Genomic DNA, 20,926 nt, shown 5'->3' on the forward strand with positions numbered 1-20,926 from the left:
AATCTGAAGAAGGATCTGGAGCATAAAGACCACTATAAGGAGGCCAGAGGGCTGGTGGACTCACCTCCTCTTGCTCCTTGTGTCCTGCCAGCCCATCTGCGGGGTCCCCACACCCTGGTCTCCCCAGGGACATCCAAACTGAGGATTCTGCAGGTCTGCGCCACTGCTGGGCACAGCGGGGCTATGGAGACCTGTCTTCTGCAGCTGCTTCTGCTGGGGGCGGCTGCCTTGGCTGCATCTGCTCTGGAGACCGGTGAGCATGGGGGGGGCTTGGCGGGGGCTTGGCTGGGGCAGGCAGGAGATTCGATCCTACCACCCTTAGAGACCATTTCTCCATGATGGGCTGGGACCCCCTTGGCTTGAGGAGGCTGGGAAGCCCTGTGCCTGGTCTTGCTTGGTGCCCCCAAGTCCAGAGTGTGTGTGTGTGTGTGCGTGTGTGTGTGTGGCAGTGGACAACACCGTGGGTGTTGGGGTCAGACAGTCTGGGCTCACACTCTCACCACCTCTTCCTACGTTTCCACCCTTGACATCACCGCCTCATCTCTTGGAGTCTGTTTCCTCAGCAGCAAAGTGGGAATAAGGGACCTCACCCCTTAAGGGACTATTATTACTGTGCATATGAGATAAGTGTGCAAGTCCTTCTGCACCTGGCACATAGAAAGCGCTCAATTCACTCACTCTCCAAACCTCCCTCCACCCCCGTGGGCCTCCAGGGCAGCCCCTGGCTTTAGTAGGTCTGCGCAGATTTGGAAAATGCCTCCACGTCCTAGGCCCTGATGGTGGATTTCTTCCCCAAAGACCCACATCCTGGATGGTCCTCAAGACCCACAGGTGCCCCTACCATGCACCAGAAAAGCCACCTCCTCTTCTCCATCCTTACAGAAATTAGAGCTACTTGGATTATTTACACATTATCTCACTCAATCCTCACAACAACAATGTAGTGTGAGGATGTTTTGGGATGTAAGTTACAGACACCAAAGTAATGAGGCTTAACCCATGAGGGACATTATTTCACTTAAGAGTGGCCATAGAGGATTCCAGAAATGGTTAATATAGCAGCTCAACCATGTCAGTACTTCCCCATGAATCTCATGACCTCACCCTTGCAAGACGGCTGCTACGGCGCTGGCCATCACATCCTCAGTCAACCACTTTCGAAAGCAGGAAGAAAGAGCCTCCTCCTCACATAGCTCTCCCTTTTCTTTCTTTTTTTCTTTTCCTTTTTTTTATTCAGAGAGGGAAACCTTCCCTTCAGTAAACCTCTTCAGTCTCATTGCCCAGAATCAGGTGGCATTCCAACAAGCCCTACAAATAGAGTTAGGAGGACAGAGCTTAGTTTAGGCTCCCGGTACCAGGAGGGCTGGTAGGCTGCCCTCCGACAGCTGAGAGATATTAGGGTTTTTATAGGCGCAATAGGGAAAGGCCTGGGGTGGGCAGGTGCCCAGTTCAGTCTACCCTCTCCCCTACGAGATGCTAACAACAGCTCACATTTCTGTGACACTCATTAAACGCCACGCACCGGCCTAAGCACCGAACCCTTACCTGCCCACAGTCCTCCAGTTCCAGTTCCAGAATATGAAAAGCTCTGGGAGACCAGAATTCCTTAACTAATTTACTGGCAGCACCTGACGTGAGCTGAAGGAGGCTGTTTCTTGTATTTGTCCTGCTCAGGGTTATGTCCATAGACTCGCTCTAGAAAATGGGCTTGATCACCAAGGGCTGCAAACATAATCTCCTGCACATACACCACGTTACCTTTCTAAAATCTGGAAGATTCTGAAACGCGTCCTGGAGTCTTTCAAGAAGAGTCCGGGGGGCCCGAATTAAATTACCCCCCCTCCCCCCAAAGTCCCGAGATTGCGCGAGCGTCCTATTTTGCCGACGGGGAAACTGAGGCCCGCGGAGGGAGAGTGGGGCGCGCAGGGCCCGGGCGCGGGCGGCGCGGTTCCAGGGCCGGTCTCTCCCCCGCAGCCGACCTGGCGGCCCGGTGCGGGCGGACGTGGCAGGGGGCCGGGCTGCTGCTGCGCTCGCACGCCGCCTCGCGCACCTCCTACTTCGTGGCCCGGGACGCCGACTGCGCGCTCTGGATGCGGGCGGCGGCCGCCGGCGACAGGATCCGCTTCCAGTTCCGCTTCTTCCTGGTGTACAGCTTGGCCGCGGCGGCCCCGGGGTCCCCGGCGCCCCCCGCCGCCGCCTCCTCCGCCGCCGCCGCCTCCTCCGCCTCCGCCTCCTCCGCCTCCGCCGACCCCTGCGCCCCCGGCTCGTACGTGCAGTTCTACGAGGGCCCGCCGGGGGCGCCGCGGCCCCTGGGCGCCCGGGTGTGCGGCCGCAGCATCCCCGCCGCCGTCGCGTCCTCCGGGCCCGTCCTGGGCCTCCGCCTGCGCACCCGGGGCCGCCAGCCCCGCGTGGCCTTCGTGGGCGAGGCCACCTCCTTCCGGCTGGGTGGGTGGCGGCGGGGGCGGGCGCGGGGGCGGGGGCGGGGGGACCTGGGGGCGGGGGCCGGCCCGAGCGCGCTCCTGGCAGCGATGGCTCCAGAACCGCAAGCCCGGCCCATGCGTCCGTGCGTCCGACTGCGGGCCGCGAGCGTGCCAGCCCCCACCAGCGCCTGACGCCCGCCCGCACGCTCACCCCCACGCTCTGTCACCATCGCGCACTCACCCCCACGCACATTCACCCCAACGCTCAGTCACCACCGCGCACACTCACCCCCACGCTCAGTCACCATCGCGCACACTCACCCCCACGCACACTCACCCCCACGCTCAGTCACCACCGCGCACACTCACCCCGCACGCTCATTCACACCGCCGTGCACACTCACCCTTCATGCACTCACACCGCAGCACCCTTTGCACTACACCTACCCCACCTATGTGGCACACTCGTTCACACCACCCCACGCTCATATGCTGGCACAACCTGCACTTATTCACACAACTCCACGCTTGCACACCTGACACCCAACACCCACACTCACACACCCATGTGTCCTGCACCGTTTCACACAATCCCACACACTGCACACCCAACGCTCACACTGTTCACAGCCCTCACAGCCTGCGCACCCTCGTTCACACACATACTCCCACTCCCACACCTGACACCCAACACACACTCTCACACCGTGCACACCCATTCACACGACCCTATGTTCACACACCTCACACCTTCACACCCCCATACCCTGCACATACACCACACACCCTTCACACTCATTCACATGACCCTACACTCGCACACCCATACCCCGACACGCATATTCACACACACTCTGTATGTACATAGAAGTCACAACATTGCGCTCATTTACACAACGCACACGCCCATGTGCCTCACACAGTGCAACGCAACCCGCATACCTCACAGACGGCACACTCACAGTTTGCATCACACACCTCATACACACAGCACCACTTTGCACACTTAGATACAACTTAGCCAGTCTCAGGTTCATACCGGGCTCTTCTGTCCTGGCTCGCCCCGCAGGTGATTGCGGGGGGCAAGTGGCTGTAAGCCACGCAACCCCCCCAAGCATGTTAAGGAAACAGAGGGTGATTAATCATCATTTAGCAAGCGTGGCCTTTGCTCTTTGGGTGCTGTCTGCTCCTCAGGGCCACGCCGTGCGTGTCTTCTCGTCCTCTATTTGTGGGTGAGACCCAGGCTCGGGGAGGGGAGGGGAGGTGCCCAGGCCGCCTGCTCTCTGGAGCAGCGGGGCGTTAGCGGCCGGAGCACGTCCTCTTGCCCAAATGGGTTTAAGGCTTTAGGTCCCGCAGGCGCCCGAGGAGCGGAGGCTCAGCCTGTGTCGCAGCAGACACCGTGTCCGGGGAAGGCGAGCAGGCGGGCTGCCGAGACTCAGAGGACTCCAAATGCGCAGACAAGCTTTACCGCCAACTCTGGCAAAACAGCCAGGACTGCGAGCGCCCAGAGCCCAGAGCAGGGCCGTCCGAGCACCCATGGGCTCCCCATGCCCTCCCCCTGCAGGCCCTGGGCAGCCCTTCAGCACTGAGCTGGTCGGGGAGCGCCCCCCGGCGCCCCATAGTCTCTTTGGACCAGGCCCACCTTTCTCCTACCCGGGCCTGGTGCCTGGTCTGAATTTTGGATGTTATTTAATTATTTAATTTTTAGCGAGTGCGCGTGAGCAAGAAAGAGCAGGGGTGGGAAGCAGGGGCAGAGAGGGAATCCTCAGCAGGCTCCAGCCCCAGCATGCAGCCCGTTGTGAGGCTGCATCTCACGGCCCTGAGATCATGACCTGAGCCAAAATCAGCAGTCCAGCACTTACTGACTCAGCCATCCAAGGTGCCCTGAATTCTGGATTTTATTTTTATTTTTTTAAAAGATTTTATTTTTTATTTATGAGAGACACAGGCAGAGGGAGAAGCAGGCTCCATGCAGGGAGCCCGATGTGGGACTGGATCCCGGGTCTCCAGGATCAGGCCCTGGGCTGAAGGCGGCGCTGAACCGCTGAGCCACCCGGGCTGCCTGAATTCTAGATTTTAGATTTTTTCTCTCTCTCTCTCTCTTTACCATTAGTCTCTGGCTCTGGGAGGAACCATAAATCCTTGGGCATAACCCCACAGATACCCTGTATCTAAGGGCCAAGACCAGTGGTGCCGGGGTCTCCTTTCTGGCTCCCGTTGGCAGTAGGGTGCCCAGGGACCTATTATGTTTTGCAAACAGTTCTTACTGGTGGATTGAGAATGAACCCCGCCCTCTCTCCCTCTTTCTCTCTTTCCCTCCCTTTCTCCCTGTGGCCTTGCCTGCTTGCAAGAGATAGCTGTCGGCCAGGGAGCCGGGGTGCTGCGGCCACTCTGTGCTTAGCAGGATTGGACTCCAGCAAGAAGGTGGCAGTGGCAAAGCCCTGTCACAGCTCTGGCTTCCTTAGATCAGTTTTGTCATCTAAATGAAGAAGGGTCCATTTCATATCCTCTGGCCACACACACAGTCCCTGCCACTCACACGGGCAGGCACAGCCTGCCTGCTGCATGCACACCCTCTTACATTGACACCCACATGTGACTTCCCATACACAACCACACTACTGTTTGTATTTTCTCTCATATTCACTCTTAAGCTTACATACCTGCTACGTATTATTCATTTTCATTTGTAGACAAAAGAAACCAAACTCAGGTTGGTTTAGCCAAAGGAGAATGGGGAGGGACCCCTGGAACAGGATATCAAATTGTTGGTTCAGGGGATCCCTGGGTGGCGCAGCGGTTTAGCGCCTGCCTTTGGCCCAGGGCGCGATCCTGGAGACCCAGGATCAAATCCCACGTTGGGCTTCCGGTGCATGGAGCCTGCTTCTCCCTCTGCCTATGTCTTTGCCACGTTCCCTCTCTCTCTCTCTCTCTCTCTCTCTCTCTCTCTCTGTGTGTGTGACTATCATAAATTAAAAAAAATTGTTGGTTCAGGTACAGCTGGATCCAGCAGTTCGAGTAATGGCACCAGGGCTCTCTCTTTGATCTCTGTCTTTGCATTGTGGGAGTCTGTTTGGCTTCCATCTCAGGCAGCTTCTCTTTCCACCTGGCAGCAAGGTGACCCTGCAGCTCCAAGACCACGGTCCCCCTTACAGCTCTCACCTTGACAAGATAGCTAGCTAGCATCTTTTCTTACGGTTCTAGCAAAAGGCCCAGGGCCAAATCTGATTGGTCATGTAGGTCATGTGTCCATTTCTGTGGCCAGAGATGGGGCGTTCTAATTCCATGCCGAAAGCAGATAATTGAGTGAATCCACGTTCTGCCGGGGTGAGGAGTGCTGCCGAGGGACGCAAACCAGGACAAGGAGGGCCGGAGCGCTGGGGACACTGGCGTGCCGTTCTCACGTGGAGCTTAAGGGCCTCCTGTAAGGTAATGAGTGTGGACCCGAAGGGAGAGAGCCATGCACTTACTGCTGGGAGGGGATGCCGGGCAGAGCTGATGGCAGGGCCAGGCCCCAAGCGTGGAGTTGCTGGGAGCGGCCAGGCTCGCTGGGACACAGCAGACACCCTCACACCCACTGTGCACCACAGGGTTCATGAGCCGGGGACTGAATTCCTACTCTGCTACTTAGGTACAGGCTGTGTCGTCTTGGCCAAGAGACCTGAGCTCTCCTGTAGGTTTTCTTTTTTTTTTTTAAGATTTTATTTATTTATTCATGAGACACAGAGAGAGAGAGAGGCAGAGACACAGGCAGAGGGAGAAGCAGGCTCCATGCAGGGAGCCCGATGCGGGACTTGATCCCAGGTCTCTGGGATCACACCCTGAGATGAAGGCAGGTGCTCAACTGCTGAGCCACCCAGGTGTCCCTCCCATAGGATTCTTGTGAGAACTTAAGGAGCTGGGGTGTGAGCCAAGTGCTTAGGGCCGTGCCCAGCACAGAAGAGGAACTTCATAAATGTCAGCCATCAGCATCATCTGGTGACCGTGCACCTGTCCCCCGTGACACACCCACCCATGCTTCCATCCATGCCCGTGGAAGCAGCCCTGCTGCACGAAGCTCCCACGTTCCCTCCCCCTAGGGCTGCACATCCCTCTGTGTCACGGACAGACTCAGGGTCCTCATCTCGTGCGTCCCCTCTTGGCCCCAGGATCCTGTGGTGCCTACTTCCGCTGTCAGAACGGCAGGTGCATCCCCCCGAGCCTGGTGTGCGATCGCTGGGGCGTGGACAACTGTGGCGACGGTAGTGACCAGGCTTCCTGGCCACCAGCCAACTGCAGAGGTCAGTGATGGGTGTGGCCCGGGAGGGCGGTGTGCTGAGCAGTGAGGAGGGGCAGGGCCTCAGTGGGGAGCCCAGAGGTGGAGCTGGGGTACAGGGATAGGCAGGGGAGAATAAGGTGAAGCGGGTAGTGGGGAATCTGTGGAGGCCGGACTGAGGATGAGGATCAGAGCCAGTTAGAACCGGAATGATGCTGGAGAGGATCTAATCCAGCTGTGGCCAAATGGTATGCTAGTGGTGGGAGCTCTTCCTAAGGGGCATTTTGCACAGAGGACCAAGACCTCCCAAGGAGAGATGCTCCATCTAACTGGACGTGGAGGCCCAGGCCGTAGCTGACTGCTGATGTCCCCAGGGGTGGGGACCTTCGAGTCTTACTTTGGAAATCATTCATCCAGTCTGACTCCCACATTTTACGTATGGGGAAACCGAGGTCTAGAGAAGTGAAATGACTTGCCCAAGGTCATAGAGTCCAGGAGGAGCATGACCAGGAATGACCTCTGTGGACAGGGGGCCCCAAAAGATCCTTCCTGGGAATCTAAGATGTCGCATCCTGCAAACAGGGCTGCCATGTACTGTTGAACAGACTGTTCACTGCAAAAACCCACCTGGCTGAAGGGTGCAGTCCAGCTTCCTGGGACCCCACACACTGGCCTCCTAAGCCATTCTCAGTCTCCTTTGCAGGTTCCTCATTATCTCCCTGGCACTCTGTGCTTCGTGCCTGAGGCCCCGTTGCCATACGCTCCTTTCCTCCAGCCTTCACCGCACCAGTTCCCTCCGTGGTCTCCTTCCTACTGCATTGCCAGCTGGACTCTTTTTTTTTTTTTTTAAGACATTTATTTATTTATTTATTTATTTATTTATTTATTTATTTATTCATGAGAGACACACACAGAGAGACAGGCAGAGACACAGGCAGAGGGAGAAGCGGGCTCCTTGCAGGGAGCCCGACGTGGGACTCGATCCCAGGACCCTGGGATCACGCCCTGAGCTGAAGGCAGATGCTCAAGCACGGAGCCACCCAGGTGCCCAGACACATCCTCCTTCTTGGGGAGACCCTCCACTGGCAAACCGCAGGGGCTGGAGCTGGGCCGCGTGGGCTCGTGTCCTTCCCTAGGACTTCCTGCCCTGCGACCTGGGCAGGCGACTTAACCTCTCTGCCTCACTTCCCTTATGAGTAAGATGGAAATTCTGAGAGTAACAAGCCCAGATGGGTTTAGGGAGGCTTCACTGAGCCCAAGTCAAGCCCTGCAAAGTTCCAAGTGTTACTCTCTTATTTCCCGCTGCAGGTCCCTCGCTGGCGCCCAGCCAGGCAGGGAGAACAGACGGCCCTCCGCCCAGGCCCCTGACGCTCTCCCCGGCTCTCGGGTCTGCAGGTCCCCTCCAGGTGGCCGCCGGGAGGAGCCCCCTCGCAGGCCGGGCCCCCGAACAGCAGGATGCCGCAGCCCCTCCAGGAGGTAGGTGTCTCTTGCTTCCCACCTGCTCCCACTCCTCCCACCAGGCAGACGCTCAACCGCTGAGCCACCCAGGCACCCCTCTCCCTTTCCTTCTGCAGGTCCCAGGCTCCGGGCCCCGGCGCTGGTCTCCTCGCTGGTCCTGGCCTCTGCGGGCCTCCTCCTGGGCCTCCTCTGGTGCTGCTGTGCCTCCAGCCGGCTGGCCCGGCAGGCTGGTGCCCGTGGCCTCTGCCCCCGCTGCAGCATCTGTCCGTGTCCTGGCCAGGTGGCTCCTGGGGGGCTGCAGCCCAGTGGCCCGGCCTTCCAGGGCCAGGGAGGACGTCCCTAGAGGCTGTGGCTTCAGAAAAAGACTGGGCTCTGGGGTCAGATGGACATAGGGTTGTGCCTCAGCCCCAGGAGGGCCGTCTGACCTTGGACAGGTCACGTAACCCTCAGACTCGGTCTACTCCTCTGGAAAATGGGAAGATTCCTGCCTCCTGGTTGTTGTGAAATACACGGGAGCTAACCGGCCTTGTAGCCCTGCTGGATCCATCAAGGGTGGGGAGCAGGGGCCTTGCTTGGCTCCCAGAGCTCACCTGCCCTGCGCTGCCCCACCCCAGCCCAGCCGCAGGTTCCACCGAGTCAAGCCCCCGTTGAAGGCGCAGGACACGCTCTGGCGGGGATAGCACCGTTTATTAAGAAAGATCAAGACAAAGACCACAGGAGGGTCCCTTCTAGGACACAGAGGCCAGGCATCCTGGCCCCACATCTGTGGGCTGCTGGTGGGGAGGGTACGTGCCCCCAGTTGGGCCCTCAGGCTCCCACAGATGGGGCAGGACTGTCATGTCCCCTTCCTGTCCCTCCCAGTCATGAGTCCTGGCATCCCCCACCCAAGGCACTAACTCTTGTCAACCACCAATGCCCTCTTCCCCCCATGTCCCCTGGGCCTTCACTTCCAGATCAGTGGGGGGGCTATGGGCTGGTGTGGGCGGGGGACTCTCTCAGTGCTGGGCTCTGCCTGTAGCAGCTCCTGGTAAGAGTTGGGGTGGAGTTTCCCTGGCAGCCCTGAGGCCAGGGGGGCCCTGGGCTAGGTGTCGGGTGGGGGCGGGGGTGGGGGGGATGCAGGCCAGGAGGGCTCGGTGGGAGGGGGAGGCTGCCAGGGGCAGGTGGCCCAGCTGGCTGGGCAGGGGTGACAAGGGCTGGGACGTGGGCTGGCGGGGGTGGGGTTGCCCGCCCAGGGGTGAGCTGCCTTTTGTTCCACAGTTGGCACTAAAGAGCTTTCCCCACCCGGAGGAGGGTGGTAAAGGCCATGCTCCTTGCTCCAGGTAGCTGGTGAGGCACCAGGCTACTGGCCGCAGTTGGCTCTCGTAGGATTGAGGGCTGCCCGAGGGCTGCTGACCCGGACAGCCCAGCTCTAGGGGAAGGGGGGGCTCTCTACTGGTGGTGACAGTTCTGAGCCCACTCAACCACCGTGTCTGACCCCAAGTCCTGGCGGCCCTCTGAGGCACCGGCTCCAATCCAACCTGCCTTACCTACCAGCCTGCGGCTTTGCCCAGGTGCGTTTGTGTATGGGGGGTGGTGTGCCCACCCTCCAGTCCAGCCCAGGGCAGTAGCAGCAAAGCGTGGCATTGCCTCAGTTTCTTACAAAATATTCATAATAATATTAATAATAATAATATAGTCGACGTTGTGGGGCTGGGACACTGCCCGGGAGTCCGTCTGGGGCAGGCGGCTGCCTACGAGGGGCAGGGGCGAGTGTTGGCTCCCGCCTGGGCGCCGTGCTGCAGGTCCAGCGGCTGCGGGGGCGGGGCGCCGGGCCGGGCGGAGTGCAGCACCAGATTCTTGATACAGCCCGTGATGCCCGAGGAGAACCTGCCCCCGGTCAGCGTGGTCACGTCGGGAGCTCCGCCTGCAGGGAGCCCAGGGCGTGAGGAAGGGGGATGCTCTAGCCCCCCTCCCTCCCTTGCCCAGATGGTGCCCTAGGCCAGCACCGAGCTGGGACTTACCGATGTAGATGCGGCCCTTGGTGTTGACTGCCACGTTAGGGCCTGGGGACTGGCCGCTGACCAGCTCCTCGCCGTCCACCTGGATGGAGCCTCTCCGGCCCTCTCTGTGATGGGACGGGGGCGGACCCCTTACCACCAATCCCGAGTCCCCTCCCTTTGCCTCAGATATGCCAGCTAGGAAAGCCTGGCCCTGCTCCGAGCCCTTTCCTTCCCCCACTGGATGCGATGTGGCCCGGTGTAGCTTCCCAGCTCTCATCCATCATCCCACTCGGGTGCTTGCCGGCCTCCCCGCCATGGCATTTTGTCCCCCCACCGGAAGTCTGCATTCCGGCAGGTGGGCTCTCCACCCACCGTGGTTCAAGTTCTGTCTCCAGAGCTCAAAGCCTGCCTCCCTGCACGTGGTGGGCGGCGATCTGTCCCACCTCAGAACTCTGTGCCCCCCGCCCAAGGGCCCGGGTGGACTCCCTTACCGCAGTGCAGTCACCCGATGCCACTCGCCATCGTCAATGGGGTCCTCAGAGACAAGGCGGGCCTCCCCACTGCCCAGCTGGTAGCTGCAGACATGCAGGCCCAAGACAGTGTGAGCTGGGGCAGACGGTGGTGGTGTGTGGGGCTGGGGTGCGGGGGCTGCAGCTTCTTTTGGGAGGAGCCATGGCACCGAGCAGAGGGGAGGCCACTGAAGGGGTGAGAAGGGCCAGGAATGGGGGGAGGAAGGGCCAGGTGCCCGGACCCACCTGAAGACCAGGTGCCCGTCCTGAAGCCCAAGACTGATGAAGTCCTTGCCACGGCCGGCCTCGCCCATGTCCTGCCAGGGAAGCACAGGGTCGCTGGGGTTCCTGGTCTGGGAGCCAAGGCCCCAGCCGCTGTGGCCTCACAGCCCTGGCCACCAGGAACCCTAAGACGGGGCCAGACGCCCACACTCACCACGCCCTGCCAGAGCAGGAGGCCGTTGGCTGTGCTGGTCCGAACCTCCAGCTCGATGGTCTCCGCCACCTCAGGCACACTGGGGAGTGGAGGGGGCAGGTGAGGGGGAAGAAGCTGCAGATTCCTGCTGCCCTCCCTGGATCCACAGGCTCCCCCAACACCCATCTCACCTCCTGGAGAAGATGCGGCCTGGGAGAGCTAGGAAGCCATTGTCGTGGAAATAGGCTCCGTACTGCCCAGGGGCATCTGTGGGACAATGTGGGGATGATGAGGCACCTGCTCGCCTTCATGGAGCGGCCACTGCACGGGCTCTGGACTCCCACCTCCACCCCAACGTGTGCTACTATGGGGGCCCTGAGCCTGCAGTCTCTGGAGACCGCAGAGGGCTATGGACACAATTCAGGGGCCTGTGAACTTGGGTGGGGAGACACTGTAGCTCTACCTTCACTCACTTCTCATGACGTGTAGCAGTTCCTTTCATTAGGGCATGTGGGCAGCAAACCCAAGGAGCAGTAGCAGGACCTATGATTTATTACTAACAGACTTCCTTTTTTTTTTTTTAAAGATTTTATTTATTCATGAGAGACACACATGGAGAGGCAGAGACACAGGCAGAGAGAGAGAAGCAGGCTCCATGGGAGCCCGATGTGGGACTTGATCCCAGGACTCCAGGACCACTCCCTGGGCTGAAGGCAGGTGCTAAACCACTGAGCCAGCCAGGCGTCCCACTAACAGACTTCCTTATCACGCCGCAGTAGTTACCAACACTCCAGAGCTTGCCGAAATCGTGGTAGCTATTAGGGCCACCACCAGGTCTCGTTTACTGCATTAATACAGAACTACAGGGATCCCTGGGTGGCACAGCGGTTTGGCACCTGCCTTTGGCCCAGGGCGCGATCCTGGAGACCCGGGATCGAATCCCACGTCGGGCTCCCGGTGCATGGAGCCTGCTTCTCCCTCTGCCTGTATCTCTGCCTCTCTCTCTCTTTGTGACTATCATAAATAAATAAAAATTTAAAAAAAATACAGAACTACATATGTTACAAATCAGAAAATTTTACATATTTTGAGAACCTTATTTCAGTATAACTGGTTTCCTCTAAAATCCTATGTATTTTATTTTATATAGTCAGTAGGGTCCAGATAGGGTGACCAATCATCCCTCTTTGCTGAGTCCTGTCCTGGGTTTAGCTCTGAAAGTCCATATTCCGAGAAACCCCTCAGTCCTGAGCAAACGGGGAGAGCTGGTCACCCAGGTCCATGGCACATGAAAAGTTCAGAACGTTTGTATTCCCTCCATCTTGCAGTTGGGAAGACAGGCTGGGGTGGGGGTGGGGGGCTGGTGGTGAGTGGCCTGCCCACAAGTGGGAAGCCTGCATGACACCCCGGGCCTGTTGGCCCCCATGTCCATACAGTGTGTGGCTCCAGCATCCTCAGCCCTAACTGCTCAGACCCATCCCGCAGGCCAGCGCTGGTCCCTGCGGTCCTACGAGGGTAGGGGACATTTGGCCACCCTCCACCAGATGATGCTAACAGCTAACATTTACCAAGCTCCTACTATGTGCCAATCAACGTGCAGGGAGCTTTACAGCCAGCTGCAAGCATGCTTTCATTTAAATGGATCCTCATGGGGCACCTGGGTGGCTTAGTGGTTGAGTGACTGCCTTTGGCTCAGGTTGTGATCCCAGGGTCCTGGGATCGAGTCCCACATCAGGCTCCCTGTGAAGAGCCTGCTTCTCCCTCTGCCTGTGTCTCTGTCTCTCTGTGTTGCTCATGAATAAATAAAATCTTTAAAAAAAAATAAACGGATTCTTACAATAATCCTATGGTTTAGACATAACGTTAACAAAAGCTAACATTCTGTACCCACTGTGGACCAGACATTGTTCTAGGCATTCCAAGTATATTAAATAATTGTACCGTGACACAAACTTTTATCCAGCTCTTGTGGAAAGGATGTTTCTTCTCTTTACCTTACACATAAGGAAACTGAGGCACAGAAGGGTAAGTGACTCACCCAAGGTCACACAGCTAATGGGTGGGGGGATTTGAATCCGGAGTCCATGCTCTTAGCCACCCTACCACTACCTCTCCTATTACATTAGTGAGAAATAAGAAGATACCTACAGAGCCGTTAGCCCGGTGCCTGCACATGTTCAATAAGCACTGATTTTTAAGAAATGATCACTGCTCTTAAACAGATTGTGGAATCCTTGAGAATGAAGGTCTTGCCTCATTCATCTTATATTTCCCGCTTCCAGGGTGAGGATGGGCACGCAATAGTTTGTCGACAGGCATGAATGTAGAGGAGGAAACTAAGGTCAGAGTGGCTCAGGACCCTGCCCCGGATCACCGCGCCTGTAAGTACATAGCGGGACCGGGCTGTGTATGGCTGGGCTCTGTTCTGTCCCTCTGAGCCCAGTGAGCCTCTCTCTGGCCTTGTCTTGCAAACGGGGGTACCTGGGAGAGGGGCCGAGACCAGAAGCCAGTGTGGCCATAGGAAGTACGTACCATTGCCCCCGCTGCCTTCCAGATGCCAGTCAGACTCCACTGTGCCTGTGAGGAAAGGCAGCTGCAGACACTGTGCCAGGGTGGCCAACCCCAGACGGCCCCCAGAGGCAGTTGGGGGGAAGCCAGGACGGTTACCTTGTTGGCAGCGCGGGCCAGAGAAGCCGGGGGGACAGAGGCAGCGGGTGCCCTGGCAGGTGCCTCCGTGCAGGCAGGGCTCACGGAGCCGGCAGGGGTTCTCCTCGAGCTCACAGAGGTCTCCTGTGGGCCAGGGCGCGGTGAGTGGGCGTGGGCCGGAATGGCTGCCCACCACCCCACGTCCCCCGCCGGGGCCGGCTGGGCTCGCCCACCTTTGAAGCCATCGAGACACAGGCACTGGAACTCGTACTCGCCAGCAGGCATGCACGTGGCGCCATTCTGGCAAGGCTGGCGCTCGCACGGGGAGCTGGTGTAGCACTGGCCGACGCCCCGGCTGCCCAGGAAGCTATAGGTGAGGTCCAGCCGCTTCCCGTTCACGGACACCTGTGGGCACAGGGGGCGCTGAGGGGCCCTGGCCCAGTGGGGAGCAGGGTGCAGTGGAGGGTGGCTGGGAACCGGAGCTGGGGCATGAGCGGTCACGGGGCATCCCAGCCTAGGTGACGGAGGGACCCGAGCTGCATGCCTCCTGGGCGCCGGGGAGGTCCAGGGGTGCAGCTGGTCCTCTCCAGGAGGCGTCCTCATCCCCGAGTCACAGAGCAGGGACCTGAGGCCACAGGGAAGCGTCTGGCACCCCGCCCTCCCCTGCGGTCCTGGGGCTGCTCCTCACCTCGCCCACACAGCCGTGGAAATGAGCGCTGACGTTGGTGGCCGGGGGCAGCCGCACGGAGGGCTCCACGCCCCCGAGGTAGAGGAGGGTGTGCAGGTTGAGGCCCTGGCTCTTGCCGGGCGAGGAGCGCAGCACCGGGCGTCTGCCGTTCACGCGCAAGCTGCCGTCCTTGTTCAGACGCTCCGCCGACACTCGGTGCCAGTGGCCCAGGGCCAGTGGCTCGGGGCTCCGCAGCACAGCCAGCCCTGGGGGGATGCCGGGCAGGGATGGCACAGGCGCGGAGGGCCCCCCGGTCCCCATACAGGGACTTGAGTGGACATGGTGTTCCGGGAGGAACCTGGGAGGGGTCTAGGGGACTTGCCTAAGGTCATGCATGGAGAGAAGGGATGTGAATGAATAGGGGACTTCAGTGGATCTGAGCCCTCCTTTGGGCATGGGGACCTAAAGCCCATCTGCTTTTGGTGTCTGGTGCTCACCTGACCCTAACTCGTAGCGGAACTCCAGGTGGCCGCCGACCATCGCCAGGGACACGAAGTCCTCCACGGGCCCGCTCTTCCCCCCGCTGAACAGCAGGATGCCGTCGGGTGCCAGCGGCTTGAACTCAACGTCCAGGCGCAGCTCGTGGTGTGTGTTGGTGAGGGCGGGCAGTGCCAGGTAGGAGCCGGTGCCCGACATGGAGGGGGTGGTCACTGTCACACCTGCAGCAGCCACAACTCAGCCGGGGCAGTGGGGGTACCAGCATCCCTGCCCGGCCCGCTTCAGGCCCAGAAGCTGCAGCTGCACAGGAGCCCCTGCCCTTGGGCACCGCAGACCAGGCTGGAGGTGTCTCTAGGAAGGGGGGGCCCTTCACGGACTCTCATGGGAGGGATTCAGACTGGGCAGAGAGGCTTGGTCAGGTGACTTGGGGGCCCTCTGGCTCTGGACTAAGTGTTGTCATTCACAGGGCGCTTTGTGGCCTCAGGGTGCCCTGTCCAGCTTCCCCCAACCCTCCCGGGCTCCTTTGGGACTCAGGTCTGGCATCACTCACCTTCCTCACACCTCACCCCTGAGCGGCCCAGGTGGCAGCGGCAGGTGTAGCCTCGGCCATCAGGTCGGTTCACGCAGGTGGCATCAGGCCCACAGGCCTCTGTGGGCAAGAGGAACGTTGAGGTGGCCCGGGAGAGGGTGGGGTCCTGATGCTACAGCCCTACCTATAGCACCCCAGGGGCCTTGGCCAGCCTAGGAGGACTATACTGGGAGACTGGGCAGGAGGAATGGATGGCGGAGGGGTAGGGGGCACCCAGGAGGCTGGGCAGGGGGCAGCATGGGAGGGAGGTGCATGAGTGGCCGGGTAACAGTGTGGGGTGGTGGGTACCTGGGATGCAGGTCATGGGGTGAGTGCTTTGGTGAGGGATGAGAAGGTGGTGGGTACCTGGGGTAGTAAGAGGCTGGCGGGGCTCGGCGCCTGGGAGCAGTGATGGGGGTAGGATGAGTAACTGGGCACCAGTGACGGGGGTGAGAACTTGGGGGGCAGAGCTAGGGGGCAGAGTGGGTGTTAGGGTGGCAGTGATGGAGGTCAGTATCTGGGAGGAGTGGCGAGAACATGGGTGAGTGAGACTGTGGGTGGACATGGAGGGGCAGCTACGGGCAGAGGCGAGCACCCAAGGGTGGCAGCGGTCACAAGGGTGGGTCACGCACCTGGGTGGCAGTGCAGGGCCTGGGAGTGCTCACAGCGACTCCCGGTGAAGCCAGCCGGGCAGATGCACACGTAGCTGCTGCTCTCTGAATCCTGACATTGGCCCCCGTTCTGTGAAGCCGGTCCCAGAAGTCAGGTGGAGAACACCCTGGCTCTCTCCCACTCCCCACGGGGGCTTCCCTGGTGGAGGGCAGCAGCCAGGGGCAGTTGGGTGGGCTGTGTGGTGCGGGGTTACCTGGCACGGCCGGTCCCTACAGGTGGGGCAGTGGGAGATGCCGTGGGCGGTCAGGTTGAGGTCGTGGAAGATGATCTCCTCTCCCTGGATACGTAGCTCCCGGACGCAGCCTGCACGGTGGGCAGCCACGATGAGAGGGGTGGCAGTGCCGGGGGCCTGCCCCGCCCCCCCTGCACCCTGGGGTGCTCTCCCAGGCTCCCATGGGCTCAGCCAGCCAGCCGGGGAGGTGGGGCAGGGGCTCACCTATGAAGCCGCTGCTCAGCCCGGCCTTGGGGATGGCACCGTAGTCGGGGTAGCCACCCAGGTAGAGCTCCTCATTTAGGTCCAGGCCCTGGAACTTGCCCTGGGGAGTGGAGAAGCCGGGATGGGGAAGAGGGGCTGGGCAGCGGTGGGCAGGTGGCTGGAAATGGGGGGGGACTGGTGGGGCCTCACCTGAGAGGTCCCGTTGACGGGGGCCAGGCTGCCCACAATCAGGGAGCCCTGGGTAAGGCTGCGCAGCAGGGTCACGGTGTGGAACTGGCCCAGCGCCAGCGGTGTGGGGTGGCGGATGGTGGCCATGCCTGAGCCTGCGTCAAACCTGCTCCATGGGGTGGGGCCAGGGCAGGAGAGAGCGCACACTGGGCTAGTCAGAAGGGCTGGGCAGGGGGCCCGGCCTGGGGAAGGCGATGTCACCGTCCTACAGTTCTGATCTAGTTCCTGTCCTTGCCTTGTCCACCCCCAGCTCGCCCCATCCCTGCCCCTTCCTCGGGTCTCCTCCTCCACCCCCCATCCCCAGAGTTTATCCAGAGCAGCCCCCGGGTGCTAAATGCCCTTGGCTCTATGGCCCTAGAGATCACCTTGCTGCTTTCCTCCTTTATGGCTTCTCTTGCCCAACTAGGATATGGATTTCCCCAAGGCCAGAACTAGATCTGTCTCTACCGGTGCATGGCACAGAGGAGGAGTCCAGTCCAGCAAATAATTTTTGAGCCAGTGAACGAATGAATCCTGTCTGCAGGAGTCCTACCCGGTAGACACGCGCTCAGCATCACCGAGCATCTCTGCCACGGTTCTGAGCAAGTCTGGGGCTGCTTCCTTTTTTACCCTGTCGGCACACTGTCCCCGCGCCACAGATCACTCGGTCACCGAGGGTGACGGCCGCATCTCCTCCTTCATTCAACTCCGTGCAGGGTGCTGTGTGCCTGACCAAAGCCCTGTGGTCCAGTCCTCTAGCCCCTTCGCTTGTGAATGGGGTGGGGGAGAGTCTCACCGGAACTCAGGCCTGCCCCCCACGAGGCCGAAGGAGATGAAGTCAGGCTGCCTGTTGGCCAGGTTGGTGGGGCTCCCTGGGCTCTGCTTCTGCCCGTTGTACAGCAGCATCCCTGGAGGGCACAGCCGTGTGAGGGCCTCCCACCAGCCACGGGCCCCCCGTCCACCCCGCCCCAGGAGTGAGTGACCACAGCCGGGGAGCCTTCACTGTCTAGCTCCCGTCCCTCCCTCCACACACCCCCGAGCAGCCAGGGCCTTCTCACTGTCTCCAGAGGCGCCCTACCAGGGCTGGCTCCCGGTCCCTACAAACACATGGAGTCTGCTTCACTCACACCAGAGGGCCTACCTGAGAGGACAGGGAGGCAGAGACTCACCCGAGTAGAGAAGGAGGCCTGGACAGTGAAAGTCAGAGAGCCATAGGAAGATGGGGAGAGAGAAAAAGAGAGAGGGAGGGAGAGAGAGAAAGAGAGAGAGGAGGAAAGGCTGAGAGACGGAGACAAAGGAGGGAAGGAGGAGGACAGAACCAACAGGAAGCCGGGCCAGGAGGCTGGCTGTGGGTGTACCCAGCAGAGGTGGGAGGTACTGAGCAGTGGGGATAGAGACAGGAGGGGGTGTGAGAGATGGCCCCGAGCAGGCCAGGGGTCCCAGGACAGGGAGCTGGGGGAGGTAGGTAGGACCGGGGGGGCCTCCAGGGCTCAGACAGTGGTGGCGGTTAGCCCGGGAGATCCCCACCCCACAGCGGCCCCTCCCCTGCTCACCATCAGCTGAGTCAGGCCGGAAGGTGATCTTGATCTCGAACTTCCTATAGGCATCTTTGATGGTGGGCAGCGGCAGGAAGGAGTGCGGGGTCTGCGTGAAGTAGGGGACCACCCGCTCTGCGGGCAGAGAACGCAGCTCAAACCCATGCCTCCCAGGCAGTGGGCAGGGCGCTGCCAAGTGCGGAGGCTGTCGTCTTACCCGGCACCTGCAGATGGGCGAAGGCTTTGACCTTGCCCTGGCGGTTAGTGGCGGTGCAGACATAGGTGCCGGCGTCCTGAGGCCGGACAGAGGGCAGCAGCAGCATGTTGTTTTCCAGGCGGCTGTCGGGTGGCAGGTTGCCGTCCAGCTGCGAACACAGCTGCACGTTGGAGCCTGGCCTCGGCCCGCACCTCTCCAGGGCCTGCCTCCCATCTCACCTCGGGCCCACCCATAAGCACTGTGGACATGCTCTGTGCCAAACCCAGGCCAGGTCCTGGGGGCACCGAGATGGTGAAGACTCGGTCTCCGCCCCTCAGGCCCGTGGCGCCCCTGCCTGGCACTTACCTTGCTCCAGGTGATGTCAGGAGTCGGGTAGCCAGAGGCCATGCAGGGGAAGGCGGCTGCAGAACCAGCAGGCACACGGACCTCTGGGGGTGTTGAGATCTGGGGCAAGGCTAGGAGTGGGGAAGGAGACACAGGCCATCAATCTGATGACACCCACCGTTTCAGAGCCCAGACTGTGTCCTGACTCCTTCCATCCCCACAATAGCCCCCCGAAGGGAGGCACTGCATCCCCATTTCACAGATGAGGCTCACTGCTGCTTGCACACTGAGGGACAGGTCCATTGGACTCCACAGCCCGAGACGCTTCAACACATCCCGGTAGAACATTGTGTCGCCCCCTGAGGACCTGAGGAGGGGCACCAGGGCAGTATGCAGTGGTAAGTTTGGGGGCAAGTCATGCGGGTTGGGGTGAAAAGGAGCTTCCTTTAAAGACAACACAGATATGTGTCGGCCCTTGACAACTGCTCTTTGTCACTCTCGAGTGTCTGTGTTTATGTCGTCTCTGCCATCACACTGGGCTGTGGGTCTCCATCAGCATCTCCGGTGCTTTAGTGCGTGATACCCCCCATCCCCGTGGAGGTCCCTGCCGGCCTTCACCTTGCACGAGCAGCAGCACGTGGGACTGGGTGGTGCCGGCAGAGTTGGTGGCGGTGCAGCGATACTGTCCTGCATCGGCCAGCTCCACGTGGGCGATCCTGACAATGCCTCCGCTCTGCACGATGCCGGGCCGCAGGCGTCCCCCAACTTTGCTCCATGTCACTTGAGGCTTGGGGTCACCCAGGGCCAGGCACTCAAACTCCACGGCATGGCCGACCACCACGGTCTGCACGGAGGTCCGGATGTTGATGAGCACCGAGGGCAGGGCTAGGGAGGAGGGAAGCAGGGGCAGAGTGAGGCCAGCCTGCCGCAGGCCTGGCCCAAGGAGGGGAGAACTGGGGCCCCTGGCGTCCATTTGCTTTCTCGTGCATTCACTCATGAACGTGCTCACTTGTCTGCTCTCTTTTGTAGGTTCACCCTCTTGGGTATCTGCTGTCCTTCACTGGGTGGTCTGAGCACCCACTTGCTCCACCCATCTCCTTTTCTCCCCTCCTTGCAATATTTGTCAAACCCCCTTATGCTATGTTAGACACAAGCAATAATTCTCTTTCTTCATAGAAATTTAAGGTGCTTCCTGGGGAACACCATCCCTGTACCCCTCATCTCTGTCTCCTGCTCTTAGGAGAGGCCTGAAGGCGCCATCCTACCTTGGACAACCAGTTGGGCACTCGCCTGGGCCTGTCCCCACGGTCCATGGGCCTGGCAAATATATGTCCCTTGGCAACTCTGGTCCAAGTTCTGGATTCTGTAAAGAAAAAAATAATACAACATTAGTGAATACAAATAACTGACAAGAATGCTTTCCAGTGGGGGCATCTGGGTGGCTCAACAGGTTAAGCATTTGCTTTAGGCTCAGGTCATGGTCCCAGGGTCCTGGGATTGAGCCCTGCATGGGGCTCCCTGCTCAGTGGGGAGCCTGCTTCTCCCTCTCCCTCTGCCACTCCACCTGCTTGTGCTCTCTCGTTCTGTCAAGTAAAATCTTAAAAAGAAAAAAGAATGCTTTGCAATGGCATGCAAGCTCAAAGCCATCAGAGGTTAGCACGTGGCATAAGCTTCTGGTCTCCCACTAACCACGTGAGGTAGGGAGAAGGTGAGGTAGACAGGCAGGCAGGCCGACTAATGTCACCACAACCATTTTTTTTTAAAGATTTATTTGTTTATCAGAGAGAGAGAGAGAGAGAGAGAGAGAGAGGCAGAGACACAGGAGGAGGGAGAAGCAGGCTCCATGCTGGGAGCCCGACATGGGACTCAATCCCGGAACTCCAGGATCACGCCCTGGGCCAAAGGCAGGCGCTAAACCGCTGAGCCACCCAGGGATCCCCACCACAACCATTTTAGGTCAAGACCTTATGGTCAGATCTCAAGAACCCACAGTTACAGAACAGCAGAGCTGAGATCTGGGTCATGTGTATGTATTTGGCCTCAGAGCCTATTCCCTCTCCCCTACTGATAAGGATACAGATATGAGCCACTGTTTACTGAAAGCCTTCCATGTGCTTTAG

General features: G+C 59.7%; 2 protein-coding genes across 5 annotated transcripts in view; one reads left to right on the plus strand and one right to left on the minus strand.

Annotated features, from left to right (window-relative positions):
* Positions 1-8,725, plus strand: LDLRAD2 (low density lipoprotein receptor class A domain containing 2). Of its 2 annotated transcripts, XM_055331126.1 has the most exons (5): positions 76-253; positions 1,975-2,445; positions 6,569-6,700; positions 7,984-8,151; positions 8,250-8,725. In XM_055331126.1, the coding sequence occupies exons 1-5, from the start codon at positions 184-186 to the stop codon at positions 8,474-8,476; spliced, it is 1,068 nt and encodes a 355-aa protein (XP_055187101.1). In that variant the 5' UTR covers positions 76-183; the 3' UTR covers positions 8,477-8,725. The 2 variants fall into 2 exon arrangements, with proteins under 2 accessions (XP_055187102.1, XP_055187101.1); XM_055331127.1 differs by having other exon boundaries at positions 1-253; positions 7,984-8,725.
* A 76-nt stretch (positions 8,726-8,801) lies between these two features.
* HSPG2 (heparan sulfate proteoglycan 2) overlaps positions 8,802-20,926 on the minus strand; it is a 99,094-nt gene continuing 86,969 nt past the window's right edge. For all 3 annotated transcript variants that reach the window (XM_055331125.1, XM_055331124.1, XM_055331123.1), the window contains exons 76-97: positions 20,072-20,169; positions 19,425-19,691; positions 18,828-18,937; positions 18,483-18,630; positions 18,284-18,400; positions 17,527-17,638; positions 16,713-16,857; positions 16,524-16,623; positions 16,281-16,390; positions 16,048-16,156; positions 15,398-15,496; positions 14,847-15,068; positions 14,371-14,615; positions 13,916-14,087; positions 13,704-13,826; positions 13,569-13,613; positions 11,228-11,303; positions 11,058-11,136; positions 10,868-10,938; positions 10,604-10,687; positions 10,134-10,237; positions 8,802-10,036 (exon numbers count right to left, since the gene is read on the minus strand). In XM_055331125.1, coding sequence (XP_055187100.1) covers positions 9,864-10,036; positions 10,134-10,237; positions 10,604-10,687; positions 10,868-10,938; positions 11,058-11,136; positions 11,228-11,303; positions 13,569-13,613; positions 13,704-13,826; positions 13,916-14,087; positions 14,371-14,615; positions 14,847-15,068; positions 15,398-15,496; positions 16,048-16,156; positions 16,281-16,390; positions 16,524-16,623; positions 16,713-16,857; positions 17,527-17,638; positions 18,284-18,400; positions 18,483-18,630; positions 18,828-18,937; positions 19,425-19,691; positions 20,072-20,169 — 2,809 coding nt within the window. In that variant the 3' untranslated portion in view covers positions 8,802-9,863. The remainder of the gene's footprint in view (positions 10,037-10,133; positions 10,238-10,603; positions 10,688-10,867; positions 10,939-11,057; positions 11,137-11,227; positions 11,304-13,568; positions 13,614-13,703; positions 13,827-13,915; positions 14,088-14,370; positions 14,616-14,846; positions 15,069-15,397; positions 15,497-16,047; positions 16,157-16,280; positions 16,391-16,523; positions 16,624-16,712; positions 16,858-17,526; positions 17,639-18,283; positions 18,401-18,482; positions 18,631-18,827; positions 18,938-19,424; positions 19,692-20,071; positions 20,170-20,926) is intronic.

The sequence above is a fragment of the Nyctereutes procyonoides genome, unplaced genomic scaffold (assembly GCF_905146905.1).
Source record: "Nyctereutes procyonoides isolate TBG_1078 unplaced genomic scaffold, NYPRO_anot_genome, whole genome shotgun sequence".
Taxonomy (NCBI): Eukaryota; Metazoa; Chordata; class Mammalia; order Carnivora; family Canidae; genus Nyctereutes; species Nyctereutes procyonoides.

What these genes read in the sequence shown, in the direction of transcription:
- LDLRAD2 (XM_055331127.1), top strand. Translation starts at nt 184, where the DNA reads ATGGAGACCTGTCTTCTGCAGCTGCTTCTGCTGGGGGCGGCTGCCTTG. An exon ending in GGCCACCTCCTTCCGGCTGG is followed by an intron (nt 2,446 to 6,568) that starts GTGGGTGGCGGC and finishes TCTTGGCCCCAG; the next exon opens with GATCCTGTGGTGCCTACTTC. An exon ending in GCCACCAGCCAACTGCAGAG is followed by an intron (nt 6,701 to 7,983) that starts GTCAGTGATGGG and finishes TTCCCGCTGCAG; the next exon opens with GTCCCTCGCTGGCGCCCAGC.